Genomic DNA, 15672 nt, shown 5'->3' on the forward strand with positions numbered 1-15672 from the left:
TAAATGAAAGATCATTTTGGCAAATGTTATCTTCTCATTATATTTGTCACATGTAATTTTGTAAATTTTTTGATTAAATTTAAATCCATATGTCATTTTGTGGTTTTTTAAATTAAATCAATTAATATACCACATAATACTAAATTTATATATGTAAAGTATTAAATATATTTAATGTGATAATAAATACAAAGAATCTTAAAAAATACTATATGATATATTAAAATACATTGAATATGATAATAAATTTAATGAATATGACAAAACAATCATTGATATTATTGATGATCTTCTTAATAGTGGTTCTATTTATTTATTAGAATATGTCTATTTATTTAAAAAAATTCTTAATATTTAAACTTTGATATATTTTTTTTAATCTACTCGTGTAATATACGAGTTTTACACCTACTACGTAATATAATAATGATTACTTAGAGGGTGTTTGGGATTGCTTTAAAAAACAACTTTTTATACTTTTCATTTTTCCAAAAAATTAGAAAAATTCAAAAGATGTTTGTCAAATTGAAAAATTCTTAAAACAACTTTTAAACAATAGAAAAAATTTTGATTTTAAAAATCATAAAATCATGACTTTTGGGACTTTTGTCACTCAAAAGCAACTTTTCCATCCAAAGATATTTTAAACCGTTACTTTTGTGACTTTTGACCCCCCTTAACTACTGTTAGAGATTTTAGAGATTTTGTGTTCAACCAGATCACATCTTCTCACTCCACTTTAACAGTTAGCTTCCTTAAAATAATGGCAGATTGCAAAAGTATATTCCTCATCCTCACAGCCTTATGTTGCTATTTTTTCTGCAATCATTGTTACGCAGAAACACATACCTTACAACAAGGTCAACATCTTACCGACTGGGATGAACTGATTTCACCAAAGAAGGTATTTTGTTTGAAGTTCTTTAGCTTCGGCAGTAGCATAAAACCTTATTTAGGGATATTCTACAATTACAACACCCTAAAAAGAACTTCTGACGGAGATGATAAGTTGTACTTGAAAGATAAGCCGGTTTGGGTAGCAAACAGAAACAATCCGATCACAGATATATACGGCGAACTCCTGATAGATATCCATGGCAAGCTGAGCATTTTATCTGGTGGAGGCACTGTTGTTGATATCTTCAGTAGTCCTCCAATAACACGCAACGCAAGTGCTAAACTGTTGGATACTGGAAATTTCGTGTTGCAAGAACTGTATCCAGATGGGTCAGTTAAGCGGGTTTTATGGCAAAGTTTTGATTACCCAACAGACACCCTTCTTCCTGGGATGAAACTGGGGATTAATCTCAAGACTGGCCATCGATGGTCACTCACTTCTTGGAGGAGTGAAACGTTACCAGCCGAAGGGTCTTTTACATTAACAGGAGACCCAAATGCGACATCAGGTCAAATGGAAATGGTGATCCTGATGAGAGGGAATGTCCATTGGAGGAGCGGCTCTTGGAAGAATGGTGGGTTCGAGAACACTGGTCTACAATTTTCTCCCGATGTCCACCTCTACTATGTATCTAATGAGACAGAGCAATCGTTCACATATCTAACAAAAACCTACGATTCATCGCCATCTCTGACCATGTATTTAAACGGTCAGCTTAAGGGTTCAAGTGTAAACTTAGACGTCCAGTGTAGCTCAATCAAACTCGCTGGTTGTGCTGAATCTGACGTCCTTGAAGAGATGAATTGCCGGAAATATTGTTCTTTCGAGAGTAATGATCATTATTATGGCCAATACATATATGGGGATGAGTATGAATATGATGAAAGCCATAACTTGACTGTTTATGATTGTGAAAGACTATGCTGGAGAAATTGTTCTTGCATGGCCTTTACTTATGCAACCGCAGATGGGGCAGGGTGCAAGACTTTTAATAGTAGGAGGACAGTGAAATATCGAGAGGAAACCAAAGATAGCCCATCCAAGGTCATTGTGTGTCATCCTGGTTATTATGGTGGTTAGTAATTAAGTAAATAGTATAAAATAAAGCTTATAACTTTTCTTTACTAGTTACTACAAAAATGTTAAATGTAGAACCTCTATATTTAAGTTTAAGTTATAGTACTGGACTGGACAAAAAGATTATGTCTAATTAGGGTAGCTAGCTCATGATAACTGATTATTGTCTAACCAAATCAAGTGTACATATTTATTATCTAAAGGACAACTTCTTGCAACATAATAGTACTATATATACAGATAAAAGTTTTGTGCATCGTAGGCTAGGTGACTGCAGTTGCTGCAATTTATATAGAAACATAATATTGGAAGGAAGAACTTGCTAGCTGAACACTCACACTATATATCACCTATATATAACTCACACTATATCATGAGCTATCCTTTACTAGACATAATCGTTTTTTCTTGCCAATAAATTTATTTTATTTAAATTTTCTTTTGTTGGGTGGGACAAAAGAACCCTAATACTAGTATAGTGGTTCTACATTTTGTTAGTAAAGAATAATTATATGCTGGCATTTGCTGCAAATTATCTCAGGCAGCAAATTAATAACCAGCAAAAGGTTACCTATACATAAAAGGAGAGTTAGTTTTCTTGATATGCAGAATATGATGAGATGAAGAAGCGGAAGAAGAGGAACCGGAAGAAGAGGAACCGGATTTTGTTGATCACCGGGATTGTATCTTTTGCTCTACTCCTATCATGCTATCTCGTATGCAAGAAGCTGCATATTAGAAGTATGAACTTAACTTTTTTAATCTCCCCTTAGATCCAAATATTATTTATGCTGTCCATCATTACAAAAACTTGATAAAGAAACGCTCTATATATAATGGCCCCAAACCCGAATGTATACCTACAAGATACAATCATACCCTTTGTACTTTCAATATATTAACAAGTTATAAACTGATGAAAGAACTTTGGAAGCAGTCCTACATCTTACCCTATTCTTGTGGGGAATGGGGCATTGTTATTGTTTGTATGTTTTAAAGAGTACTGATTAAAGAATTTTGGGATTTTAATTATGTTATAGATGAAAGAGAATATGGACTTCAAAAATAGACGTTCTAACCAACCACTTTTTCTATATAAACAAATTAGGGGAAAGTGTTAGAGATGCCATGCTGTTTGGTTTTTTAAAAGCAAAGAAAATCCAAAGGCTGTTTCTGCATCAGTTGAGGCGCTTGTACAAAAATATACAAACAGATATGAAGATCAACCCTGAGCTGCATTATTTCACCTTTCAAACCATCTCATCTGCCACAAACAATTTCTCAAACACTAATAAGCTAGGGCAGGGTGGTTTTGGAGCAGTTTATAAGGTAAACTTTCTAAGACATTCCACTTAAGAAGATTCAAGATAAAAGCTGATGCATGTGATGGATTAATTTCACAGGGAAAATTAGTTGATGGGCAGGAGATTGCCGTGAAACGACTTTCAAGAGGCTCTGAACAAGGAATCAAGGAGTTCAAGAATGAAACCGAACTCATAGCCAAACTTCAACACACGAACCTTGTCAAGCTTATAGGGTGTTGCATTGAGAAGAAAGAGCAAATTCTTGTATATGAGTATATGCCTAATAAAAGCTTGGACTCCTTTCTATTTGGTAAGATGATCCAATAAATATTTGCTTCATTTAATTGTGTATGATCTTGACTGTTTTTTGGTTGCTGCTACTCATTTAATTATTTGTTAACAGATCCGAGGAAGAAAGGATTACTGGATTGGAATACCCGGTTTGTAATCATTGATGGCATTGCTCATGGACTCCTATATCTCCATAGGTTTTCAAGGCTGAGGATTATCCATAGAGATCTGAAAGCAAGTAACATCTTGCTAGATGACTACCTGAAGCCAAAAATATCAGATTTTGGTATGGCTAAGTTATTTGGGATCAATGAGTCTGAAGCAAATACAAGTCGAGTCGTTGGAACTCGGTGAGTCCATATATAACCTGTCTTTTGTGAATTAATATGAGTCCCTTACAAAAACACTTAACCAGTGACTCTTGATTGGATATACAGTGGTTATATGCCGCCGGAGTATATGTTAGAAGGCTCTGTTTCAACAAAGACGGATGTGTTTGGTTTTGGTGTTTTGTTGCTTGAAATCGTAAGCAGCAAGATGAATCATGGGACCTATGATGTGGAACACCCACTCAACCTTCTAGGGCTTGTAAGTTATTTGAGTTTCTTCATTTGATTAACATCTCTAAATATGATGAATAAAATGTCTCAGGCATGGGAATTGTGGAATGAAGGCAGAGGTTTGGAGTTGATGGATCCAATACTGGAAGATTCATGCACTCCCAAGGAAGTAATGACGTGCATCCATGTGGGTCTGTTGTGTGTTCAAGATCATGCTATGATTAGACCCACCATGTCAGAAGTTATTTCTATGCTCACAAATGAAAATATGCATCTACCTGAACCAAAACGACCAGCTTTCTTCATTGAGAGGCATGACCCAGATTCAGCAAGAGATGATAATCTGGAAAATGGCTCCGTGAATGGGCAATCGATTTCAATTTTAGTGGCGAGATAGGAGGAGAAAAAAACATGTGTAATATCGTTATATAATGTATCACAAAGCTGCATGAAAAGAAGTCAGATCGGGTAGTAATACATTGTTCACCATGTTAATGATTTATAAATTTTAAGGTTTGTTTGGTTTCGTTGGAATTGGAATTTAATTCCTATCACTTTCCTATGTTTGGTTCAAGTTTTGAGATGGAATTGGATTCCTAAATGTGTCTAACTTTCCTTCCATTGAGGGAAAATAAATTCCATTTAAACGATAAAGAAATTCAAATTCCTTGAAGATTACTATATTACCCTTTTCATTTTTAACATTAAATATGAAAAACCTCCGTCACTACTCGCGACCACCTCCACCACAATCTTAACCACCACTACCCACCACCTCCACTACCATCCACCACCACCACCTCTGCCACCCACCCACCACCAACACCACTGATGTCGTCGCCACTGCCACCACCACCCATCACTACAACCACTTCCATTACCACCACCACCATCACCGTCGCCGACACCACTACCACCACCACCCATAACCTCCGTTACCACCTACACCACCACCCAACCACTACCGTTGTTACTCCTAACTCTATCATCACCACCACCACCTCTATTGCCACCGCCCGCACCCACCACCACCACTGCTGCCTTTAACACCCGCCACCACAACCACCACTGCCTCTACCATCAACACTAGTGATGCCAATAAACATGTGCCCTTTTCGTGTCTTTTCTCCATTAGTCTTTTAGAGGTTATATAAATTCAACTTTTTCATGGCTATTGTCAAGTATCACCTTCCACTTCTGGATTATTACACTAGGTTTTTCTTTTGGAAAGTGACGATGAGAAATATATTTTGGCTCAAGAGGACTATTAAAGATGCTTTAGATTCTTTTGGATTAAAATTCCAAGCTACTTGGATTCCCGCCGAGAGTGAAGGATCGCAGTGCCTTAACTCAAATCTGATTACACATTTACAATAATATTCTCCAAGAAATACTCAATGAAGGAACTAAAACTATTATTTGGTTAAAGCTAAAATCAATCTCATGAAGAAATATATTATTAGTTAAGATCCATCTAAAAAAAGTTTTTCGAGGGTGTTTGGGATTACTTTTCAAAATGACTTTTTGAACTTTTAGTTTTTCTAAAAAGTTAAAAGTTTGAAAAAGTGTTTGCCAATTCTAAAAGTTCTTTTAGAATGACTTCTTGGCAAGAAGAAAAATGAGTGATTTTAAAAGCCACAAATTGTGACTTTTTGTGATTTTTGGCATTTTAGCCTTTGCTCCTCAAAAATAATCCAAATACATTTTAAAAACTCTTCTTTTGCAAAAAACTATAAGACAAAAAAATCCTTTTATTAAAAATGACTTTTTAGGTTAAAAAGCAATCCCAAACACTCCCTTCGTACATAAACTATAAGAAGGTGGTAATATAGTTAGCCACATACTATTTGATTTCAAGGAGATCGTGTCTAATTTGACAACTTTGGAAATTACGTAGGATAAGGAAGACCTTTGTTAGATTCTTTTATATTTTCTCTGAAGCTCATATTCAAACCTAAAGGGTACTATTCTTATACCTGTGATACACTATTGGCTGTTTGATTCGGTGCTGACAGGTCGGGTAAGACGATTTTGTCTGACTAGGTCCGGTCAAAGCATTTGATTTGTATTTGACCCAACACATAACACTGACTCGGTCCATAAAAATGACTGACTCAGTACAACAAAAAAAAGAAGCTGACCGACTAAATGAAGAAAAAAGACATGCTTTGCCCCCCATTTTACCCATCGATCCTGCCAATAAAACTCAAAATTCAAAGGGACGAAGTTTCTGTCGATACAATTACTAGCATATCTAAAATCGGAGAGCACCATGTCGCCGTCTTAAGGTCGTGGACTCAGTTCGATGTCATAGAGAGCTTTAGAAATGAGAGTAGTTTAGATTTCGATCTTCCTCCATGATAACACATACCAAAAATCCCAAAATTTCAAAATAAAAATGTTTGAATCTTTCATCAGAAATCAAAATCTGTAAGGTTGGAACTCAAATCCAAATGTTTGGATCTTCCTCCATGATATAGACACGACGACTAGAATAGGGGTAGGAGACAGAGGGATTTGATGGTTGACGGTGATATTGTTGGCAGATGAGTTTTTTGGTTTAGGTTTCCATAAAGGTAAGGAAGTATATAAAAAAGAGAGTTTAGGTGTGATGGGATTGACGTGATTTGTTTTTGTTTTGTAATTAATTATTAAGAAATAAATGATAAACAAAGTAAAAAATTGCTAATTAATTATTAACAAATAAATGATAAACAAAGTAAAAAATTGCAAGAGTGACAGCTATAATAAATAATTGGTAAAAGCTAAATGAGAAATTAACAAAATAGAATTATGAAATTAATATGATAAAATAATGTATTTTAAATTTAAGGACAAAATGGTCATTTTTATCATTTAGCATAATCAGTCAGACGTATAATCAAACAATGTGGTTTCAGTCAGATATAGACAACCCAGTTAGACTTCTTTCTCAGTAAGATCTGATTCAATTAGTAACTATCAAACAACCCATTACCTTATATGGACTTTATGAAACTTTCTAATCAGAAGAAAAGATGAAAAAGATGGTATCTTTAAACATAGCAAGCAACTCAAAAGGTGAAGGCTTATTAGTTCTTGGTCGTTCTAAAGAAAGAGGTTCTCGAGGCAAGAAAGGATGTTCCAAATGACTCATATTCATAGAGAATTACACTTATAAAAAACTATTTACATGCTTGTTTCATTAAATAGTGACAACCACAACCACATCCACTATATTATATTCTTTCATAATGCTAATGTAACATCCACTTTCCATGTACGAATTAATTTCACGTTGATTTTAAATAAGATTGAGAATTGGGGTTTTTGGCTAAGCACCATGCGTTCCACGTCGATAAGTAGTGACGTAACCATGTATTGGTTGTAATGTGAATCCGCCACAACCCAAAACCCTACATCTTAAGCCAACTACTTACATTGATCAATCTTCACAAATTCATCTACCAACACTAACTTCTCAACCATCTTCACTTGATTAAACAATGCAACATATATTTACACCAATCAATCATCCCTTTCCAGAAAGCCTTCCTTGTAACTAAAAAGTCCAACATATATTTACACCAGACAATCTTCTCAAAGTCACCCACCAACACCAACTTCTCAACCACCTTCACTTGATTAGTTCGTATCAACATCGACTCTATAAAGGTATTAGTGAACAATGTAAGGAAATTTAGCATGAACATCAAATTGTCTTCTTTTGTATTTATGACCTTTTTCAAATATGCTTCACTGCTATACTTTTTTCTGAATATTGTCCCTTTCATTCTTTAAGAACAACATTACCTTTTTCAAAGATGGCAACATATTAACATCCAACCCATCCATTGGCAATCTCATCATATAATGCACCATATCTTTTGTAAATATGGGGTTGGGATCACTTCTGGCATTAGATGTAGCTAGTGTTCTGGAGTTGCTCAGTTACTATCTTTTAGATGCCTATGTGCTAGATAATATAGTAATTGAGATAACAAAGATACGGTTGAAGTTTGTATGTGTTAAGTCCCTTTCGGGGAAAATTAGAAGAAAAGAGAGAGGAAGTTCTTGGTTTATACTTTATATAGCTTGGAGAATACTCAAGTCAATGATGAGACTGTTAAAATGTGGCTTGGGCTCTAGGTGATCAAAGGGTACTTAGGTGATCAAAATGTGCTCTAGGTGATAAAAGGGTGCTCTAGACGATCAAAAGGCGCTCTTAGTGATCAAATGTGATCTAGGTGATCAAAGGGTGCTCTAGATGATATGACGATGATGATGTGCTCAAGGAGTGAGCCCATGAAGGGTTTGCACCTTTAGGTGCATCAAGGCTGAAGATACGCCCTAGAGGTGCACCCCATAGAGTGTGAAGGTGCCCTATGGATGCGATGACACCTCTAAAAGGTGTCGTATATGTCTAATAGTGCTCTTGGTCATACAAAGGTGCTCTATTGGTGATAAGGGGCTCTTGGTTGCACAAATGTATTTACTTTGTGAGAAGGTGCTCCATACATATTAAAGGCATCTCAGGTGTATGACTGGTGTCCATGCACATTCCTCAAGGTGTAAGTCTCTAAAAGTGACTACATGACATGATTTGATTGGTTCATATCTAATTCGTGACAAGTGATACCTGAATCATAACATGGTTTGTTTAATAGGTGCATTGCAAACACAATGTTACAATATTATAACGACCCAAAAATCCTACCGCCAACAATGTTAGTTTCCATTAAAGGTATATTTGTTTTCGTAAAGTTGTTTCGATTTTGAGTTATAAAACTAATAAATTAATTAAAATCAATGTTAATTAATATTTAAAAGAATTACTTAATAATTTAAAGGTATACAATCCACATAAGGTATAAATAAGGTCTAGGGGTTAAAGTGATATTTATGAAAGTATTGAATTTAGTGTTTTGGGGGTAAAGGTGCCATTATGAAGAACGTTAGGGGGACCAAGAATGAAAAACTTGTCTAATGGCTCTCCCAAAAGAAGGAAACGTACGCATATCTTATCTCCTTCCATTTCAATGCCGACGACTCAACTATCGTTCCTCGACACTAGGAAAAAAGTAGCGGATACACTCCTCCATATGGGTTGTTTCATTGTCGACAAGTAGAAAGAGATGGCTTTTTTTTTTGGAGGATGTTACTTCTGGCGAACATCTACAACAAGAGACATGCGACACAATCATGTATTTGAGCAAGGTTATCAGAACCTAAAGGGGACGGGATGAGTTCTATTGTTGTGTATCCTTGATCGCTGGCCAGAAAAAGAAGAGGCAAGGCTACGTCAGGCTGGAAAAAGAAGGAAAAAAGAAGTTTCTATGATGCCATTTAACCATTAGGTAACTATTCTTGATTCATATATGTGATTACGAGGATATATCATATGATTTTTATTAGGGGTGAGTGTGGTGCGGTTTAGTGTGGTTTTTGTCCAAAACCGAACCGAAAACTGCAACTTTAGTTTTTTGAAATTTAGAAACCGCACCGTTCGGTTTTTATGCGGTTTTTTGCGATTCAATTTTTTTTGCGGTTTTTTGTTAGTTTTTTTTTTTTGTTTTCATTTTGCCTTTTTACTAAAACTCAATTAACTCGGCGAGTTACTTTGACTCATATGAGGAGTGCTAATCATTTTTTTGGAGATTAACCGATACCACCACCTGTTGGTTTAAAATCAAATTACATAACCACTCATCCAACATGTTTTTAATGCTTGAACATAATACGAATTTAATATAACATTTGTTTCACATATACATGCAATAATATCAATTAATGTATTCATAAAAATGATACTATCATCACTAGTACTTTTAATATTTAAATGTTAAAAAATATCATAAACATTATTTGTTCTTGTAAATACTATTGACTGTATGCTTGAAAATATACAATCATCATCTTATCATATGATAGATAAGATAGATATTTATATTTATAGAAATTTTATTTGCCATAAGTTCTTGTTCTTACAAATATCAACACTTAATATATATATATATATATATATATATATATATATATATATATATATATATATATATATATATATATATATATATATATATATATATATATATATATATATATGCAGTGCGGTTCGGTTTTTGCTATACTAGAAACCGCACCGCACCGAATATTTTTGGTTTTGGCAAAACTAAAAAACCGCATCATCGGTTTTCATTTCGGTTTCGGTTTTTCGGTTTTAGTTTATGCGGTTTTTTTCGGTTTTTTTGGTTTGCGGTTCGGTTTTTGCTCCCCCTAATTTTTATGTGATAAAATTATATATGTCTAAGTGTATATCTACAATCGTTGGGAACTTTATTGTACTCTTATTTTATTTTAACCATGGGAATAAGCGATACAACATAAGCTGATGCGATTCATTAAGTAATATCTTCTATGTAAGAATTTTTAGGATACAAGGGAATTTTTAGGATACAAGGTGAGTTAAGGTACCCCTACATAAGCTAAGCCAAAGCATGGGGGAGATGATGCATGTATGTGGGCCATGTCAAGAAATTGAATTTGTTGGTGGGGGATAATTGAAGTAATGCAATATATATATATATATATATATATATATATATATATATATATATATATATATATATATATATATATATATATATATATATAGGGTTATGATTAAATGTGAATGATATATATTGTGTGAGTGTATAACAAGTTTTTGACCATTAGATTTAGATGTGTATATGGCTAAGATTATATGGTATACCATAATTACAATGGAACACAACACACATAAACATTTCTTTTTAATAAGAAATTAAAAAAAATTATTATAAAGACAAAATTTATATTTTGATTAATTCTCAATAAGGAATGTATTAAATGAATTTTTGTAACCGATTGCAACCACATTTAATTTTTGTGAAAAGAAAAGTTTAATACTATCCGTGCGTTCTTTAAAAATATGACATAATATATTCTGCATATTTAAATTCTTTAAGAATAACTTCATCATTTAGCATGATTAAATTTTTTAATACCATCAATTGAAGTATATTCTTTTAGAATGAGTGCTACCTTCGTTCTTGTATTTCAATTTTGTTTATTATTGTTTGTGTATTCTTTAAGAATATGGTATAGTACAACATATATTATCAAAAATAATAGTTTGAATAAAAAAGTCTGTAACATGATTAATTTGTTATAACTGACGAATTCTTTGAGAATTCAATAATTCTTGAAGAATACAAGACCTAAAATTCTTTCTGTTTCAACTTTTTTGGATCGATATCCATTAACAGTGCCCACAACTAATATTCTCTAAGAATACTATTAACATTCTAGAAAAAAAAAAATTAACTGCAAATGGTTTGAAGAATAATTTAACATGGTCTATACAATCAAAAACAGTAGTTAATATATAACAAAAAAAAGTAATTGGTATTCTTGCATGTTTGTAACCGAAACCATGATTTAAGGAAAATATACGACCTCATTTTTTGGTTAGTCAATAATTATATTTAAACTTCCAAAATTACCTTTTACTTGTTTAATTAATCATTTATTGTTTTTCTAAATTCTCATTGGTTCACACATTCACACAATAATTAAGGTTTATATATAAACCTAACTCTCTCTCTCTCTCTCTCTCTCTCTCTCTCTATATATATATATATATATATATATATATATATATATATATATATATATATATACACTTTTTCCTTAGCTACAGTTAAGTTGCAAAGGTTTTGGTAGTTTTGGTCCTTTGTCTATGGAGTTGTTTACAATTGTTCTTAGTTTTTATAGAGCGGCATTTTTTTTTTGCCAATATGTGTATTCTTTTGTGGATACGTGACATAAAACTCGGTGTGACATAGACACGTATATTCCATTTATAATCCACCGCTTCTCATATCCAATACCATATCACCAGGTTTTTTCATCACCGCCCCTATTTCTTTCGTATACCGATAGTATCCTATTTTCCTTCTCTTGTTTCTCATTCGTTCCAGAAACCTCTGATACATTGCTTCTCACAAACAAACTCCCCCCTTCACCGGTGGCTTTCGACGGCACCGATGCCTCCAACACCCACTAGTGCCGTTTTCCCACGCCTCCTTCTCCACACTTCCCTTTATATCGTCCTGATGAAAACCATCTAAGCAACCGTCAGCCTCACCTCCGTTACTCATTGTCACATAGCTTCTTCTTCTGAGAATCGTTCGCTTCAACTTCTACAGTATCAGCAACCTCTTCTTCGTCTCCTCATCGGCTAACATACTTGTTCGGGTTCCCTATCTTCCCTTATCTATTCCAACTGCTTCCTACTGTCTGTACATTGATTTCAGCCTCCGGTTTGCCAACTTTGTTTTCGCTTTCATTTTAGGAATGTTTTCAGGGTTTTAAAATCCCCAACGTTGGTGGGTAAAGCACAGAACTCCGCCTCCCTTCTTCCAAGCTGCTCGCTTCGACTTCTTCCGCCTCCGGTGTTTTCATCTCGAATCAGGTAACTAATAATGTCTAACTCTTTGTCTTCTACTCTACCACCGCCTCCTCCACTCAGATGTGTTCTAATTGTTCTTTCATCCCGATTATGGTTTCTTCAAAGGTTGTTCTCCATTCCACCCTTTAATATTTATGACGTATAGTATGTATGAGCTATTAATTTATATGTCATAGACAATATCTTTTAACTCTAGATGTTGTGACAGGATACATACACCAATCATCTCTTGGTCTATGTCAAAAGTAGGGCTTTTCGCCTGATTTCCTTTCTTCTTCTGGTTCAAGCCTAAGGTTTGTTCAAAACATGCTCTGATTTGTTATTCATTTTTTGTTATTTTTTTGTCCTATCAATAGCTCGATTCTGACTGCTATTCACATCAGAGGGATCTACAACAATGGAGTTCCTACTTACAACCCTGAATTTCGTTGTTATATACACCGGATACGGGCCAGGTAAAATACCCTAAAAGGCTAAAACCTAAATCAAAAATTCGGATACTCACATAATATCGATCTGAATTCATTCCACTATGTTTGTGTTTTGTGTGTGTTCTGTTTGTCGGTTCCTCCTGCTTCGCTGCCGTTTCTTAATTTTATTAATTTTGGTTACATAATTGCAGAACAATATTGAAGGACTGATATCGACTATGGAATTCAATCAATGACAGGTTGGTTCTCTCTAACTATTCCTTTTACAATTTGACTTTTTTTTCTTTTATATACATATGGGATTTGTTTGTAATCTCACAAATTTCTTTTTGTAAAGTTTATGTTGAAGGGTGTTGAAACAAAAAGAGTAGATGTTCTTGGATGTTATTTGTTGGCAGAATATCCACCAGAAGTGCGCCATAAATAGATGCAGATGGCGGTTGCAAATTTAAGGTTTGATAAAACAGCCATTGTACTGTGGGTCGAAGGCCTCGGTCCACTAGTTTTGGTTATCGGTTAGTAGAGGGATGCCTTAGGGGCTGTATATGGTCACGTAGGATAGACTGAGGACTCTTGATCTAGGCTCTTTTACATGTTCCTTATTTGATTGTGGTTCTAGAGTAGGATCACCTATCCGGATGTCTATCTCACCTTTGATTATATATGGTCATGCATTTCTTAGGTATTGCTATTTAGTATGTTGCTATGCTATAGGGATCTATTAGATATGTATTTTGGTATCGAGTATGTTGCAGGGATCTGTTAGATCTGTATTTTGGTGTTGAGTATGTTGCTATGCTATAGCGATCTGTTAGATCAGAATGCTGTTATATAGGATAATGTTATGCTGTAGTGATCTATTAGATCGATATTCTGTTATATAGGATGTTGTTATGTTGTATTGCATCGTTGGATCTGTATGTTATCTGTGCTTATTGGTTATCATCTAGTGGAGTGCCCTAGGGACTGTATGTAGTCATATAGGATAACCTAAGAACTCTTGATCTAGGCTTTATTGCCTATTCCTTGTTTGGTTGTGGCTCTAGAGTAAGATCATCTGTTCGGGTAGCTATCTTACCTCTGGGTACTTATGGCTACACATTTCATAAAGGTAAGCTGGTAGCGGGACTGTGTGCTGTGAGAGGACTAGTAGGCAGTAGTGAGCTATATGATTTTTGTTTGTGTGTATTATATGCCTACTTGATCCTTGTTTGATTATATGTTGACATATTTTAGTGGTGGGTTGAGGCGGTTCTACTTTGTGTTGTAGGCCAAGATACTCGGTGTTGGCCGGCAGTAAGCCGTAGGCACGGAAGCTCTGGAAGATCGGTTGGGTTGAGGTGGCAGGCCAACAAACCTTGGGTATTCTAGTCCGATGGCTGAGTTGACCCGATGCATGTTTGTATGTTTATCGTACGGGGTATGTTAGGGGAACTCACTAAGCTTTATGCTTATCCGGGTGTTTAATGTTTCAGGTATCATTGTTGTTGTAACAACGTGAATTTCCAAATTAATTTTTCATTTTTAAAACATTCATTCACTCATAAAATAATGTCAAACACATTGTATCAAATGTTATCATCACAAAACATCTCCCCAGAATCTCAACATAAACTCCAATGCGTGTGTATACAAATCATGTCGGCGCCTTCCCGCGCTCATCACTAGTACCTGAAACACATAACACAACAACTGTAAGCATAAATGCTTAGTGAGTTCCCCAAAATACCGCATACAACAAACACGCCATTCGAGGCTATAATACGACCTTTCGGTCGATGTGTCTCAGCGGGACCCTCCAGTCCCGTAGCTCGTTGGACCCTCTGGTCCGGTCATAGCTCGTTGGGCCCTCCGGCCCGGTCTGTATCGTTGGACCCTTCGGTCCGGTCTATAACATCATACAACATACATATAACACATAGCACATAATCTCATACATAACACATAAAGACCCTCTGGTCTACATAATATACCACTCTAGGTAACGTATAGTGAGAAGACTCACCTCGATGTCTCGGTAAGTATTTGACTCGGTAGAAATGTGATCTAGCCTCCGCCTAATCACATAAAGTAAATACTCTCATAAATACAACTGTACTCAACCCAAATAGTCAACGGTCAAACTTTGACCCGACTCGTCGAGTGCACTAGGGCGACTCGGCAAGTCTACATGTGTCCACTGACTCTCTTAGTCCTCCTCTTGGCACGTCGAGTTCTTCCCCTGACTCGACGAGTTCCACCTGGCATGAATCGCGGGGCCACCCTGACTCAACTCGCCGAGTCTCAGGAACAACTCGGCGAGTTCCACTTGAACTTAGTCCCCCCTGACTCTCCCTGACTCACCGAGTTATTCCCCAACTCGGCAAGTCCACTCACTGAGTGATTAACGGGCAATCTTCATACTACTCGCCGAGTCTGTTCTTCGGACTCGGTGAGTTCATGCCATGCACAAACTCTATACAACTCCTGAGGTCAGATCTGTTCCATACAATCATAGATTTGGCCTCCCCAAGCATGATACTCACATAAAGTTTGGACCTTGGCACTCATATAACATCTAAATGGTCTAAAATGGTGATTTAGCCCCAAAAATGACATCCCAAGCTCATGGCTCCCAAAATGACTCATAAAGCTCCAA

General features: G+C 35.4%; 1 protein-coding gene across 1 annotated transcript; it reads left to right on the top strand.

The window, feature by feature from the left end:
* The first annotated feature begins 682 nt into the window (after positions 1-682).
* On the top strand, positions 683-4656 carry LOC111876205 (G-type lectin S-receptor-like serine/threonine-protein kinase At1g67520). Its single transcript, XM_023872746.3, has 7 exons — positions 683-1973; positions 2585-2716; positions 3084-3304; positions 3379-3589; positions 3683-3920; positions 4008-4158; positions 4222-4656. Exons 1-7 carry the CDS (start codon positions 764-766, stop codon positions 4525-4527), a joined length of 2469 nt encoding a protein of 822 aa, XP_023728514.1. The 5' UTR covers positions 683-763; the 3' UTR covers positions 4528-4656.
* The last annotated feature ends 11016 nt before the right edge of the window (positions 4657-15672 follow it).

This window comes from Lactuca sativa, chromosome 1 (genome assembly GCF_002870075.4).
Source record: "Lactuca sativa cultivar Salinas chromosome 1, Lsat_Salinas_v11, whole genome shotgun sequence".
NCBI classification, from domain to species: domain Eukaryota; kingdom Viridiplantae; phylum Streptophyta; class Magnoliopsida; order Asterales; family Asteraceae; genus Lactuca; species Lactuca sativa.

Bases quoted from the DNA above. Each gene is read 5' to 3' on its own strand.
- LOC111876205 (XM_023872746.3), top strand. From the start codon at position 764: ATGGCAGATTGCAAAAGTATATTCCTCATCCTCACAGCCTTATGTTGC. The intron at 3,305-3,378 runs GTAAACTTTCTA...TTAATTTCACAG, and splicing joins GTTTTGGAGCAGTTTATAAG to GGAAAATTAGTTGATGGGCA. The intron at 4,159-4,221 runs GTAAGTTATTTG...AAAATGTCTCAG, and splicing joins CACTCAACCTTCTAGGGCTT to GCATGGGAATTGTGGAATGA.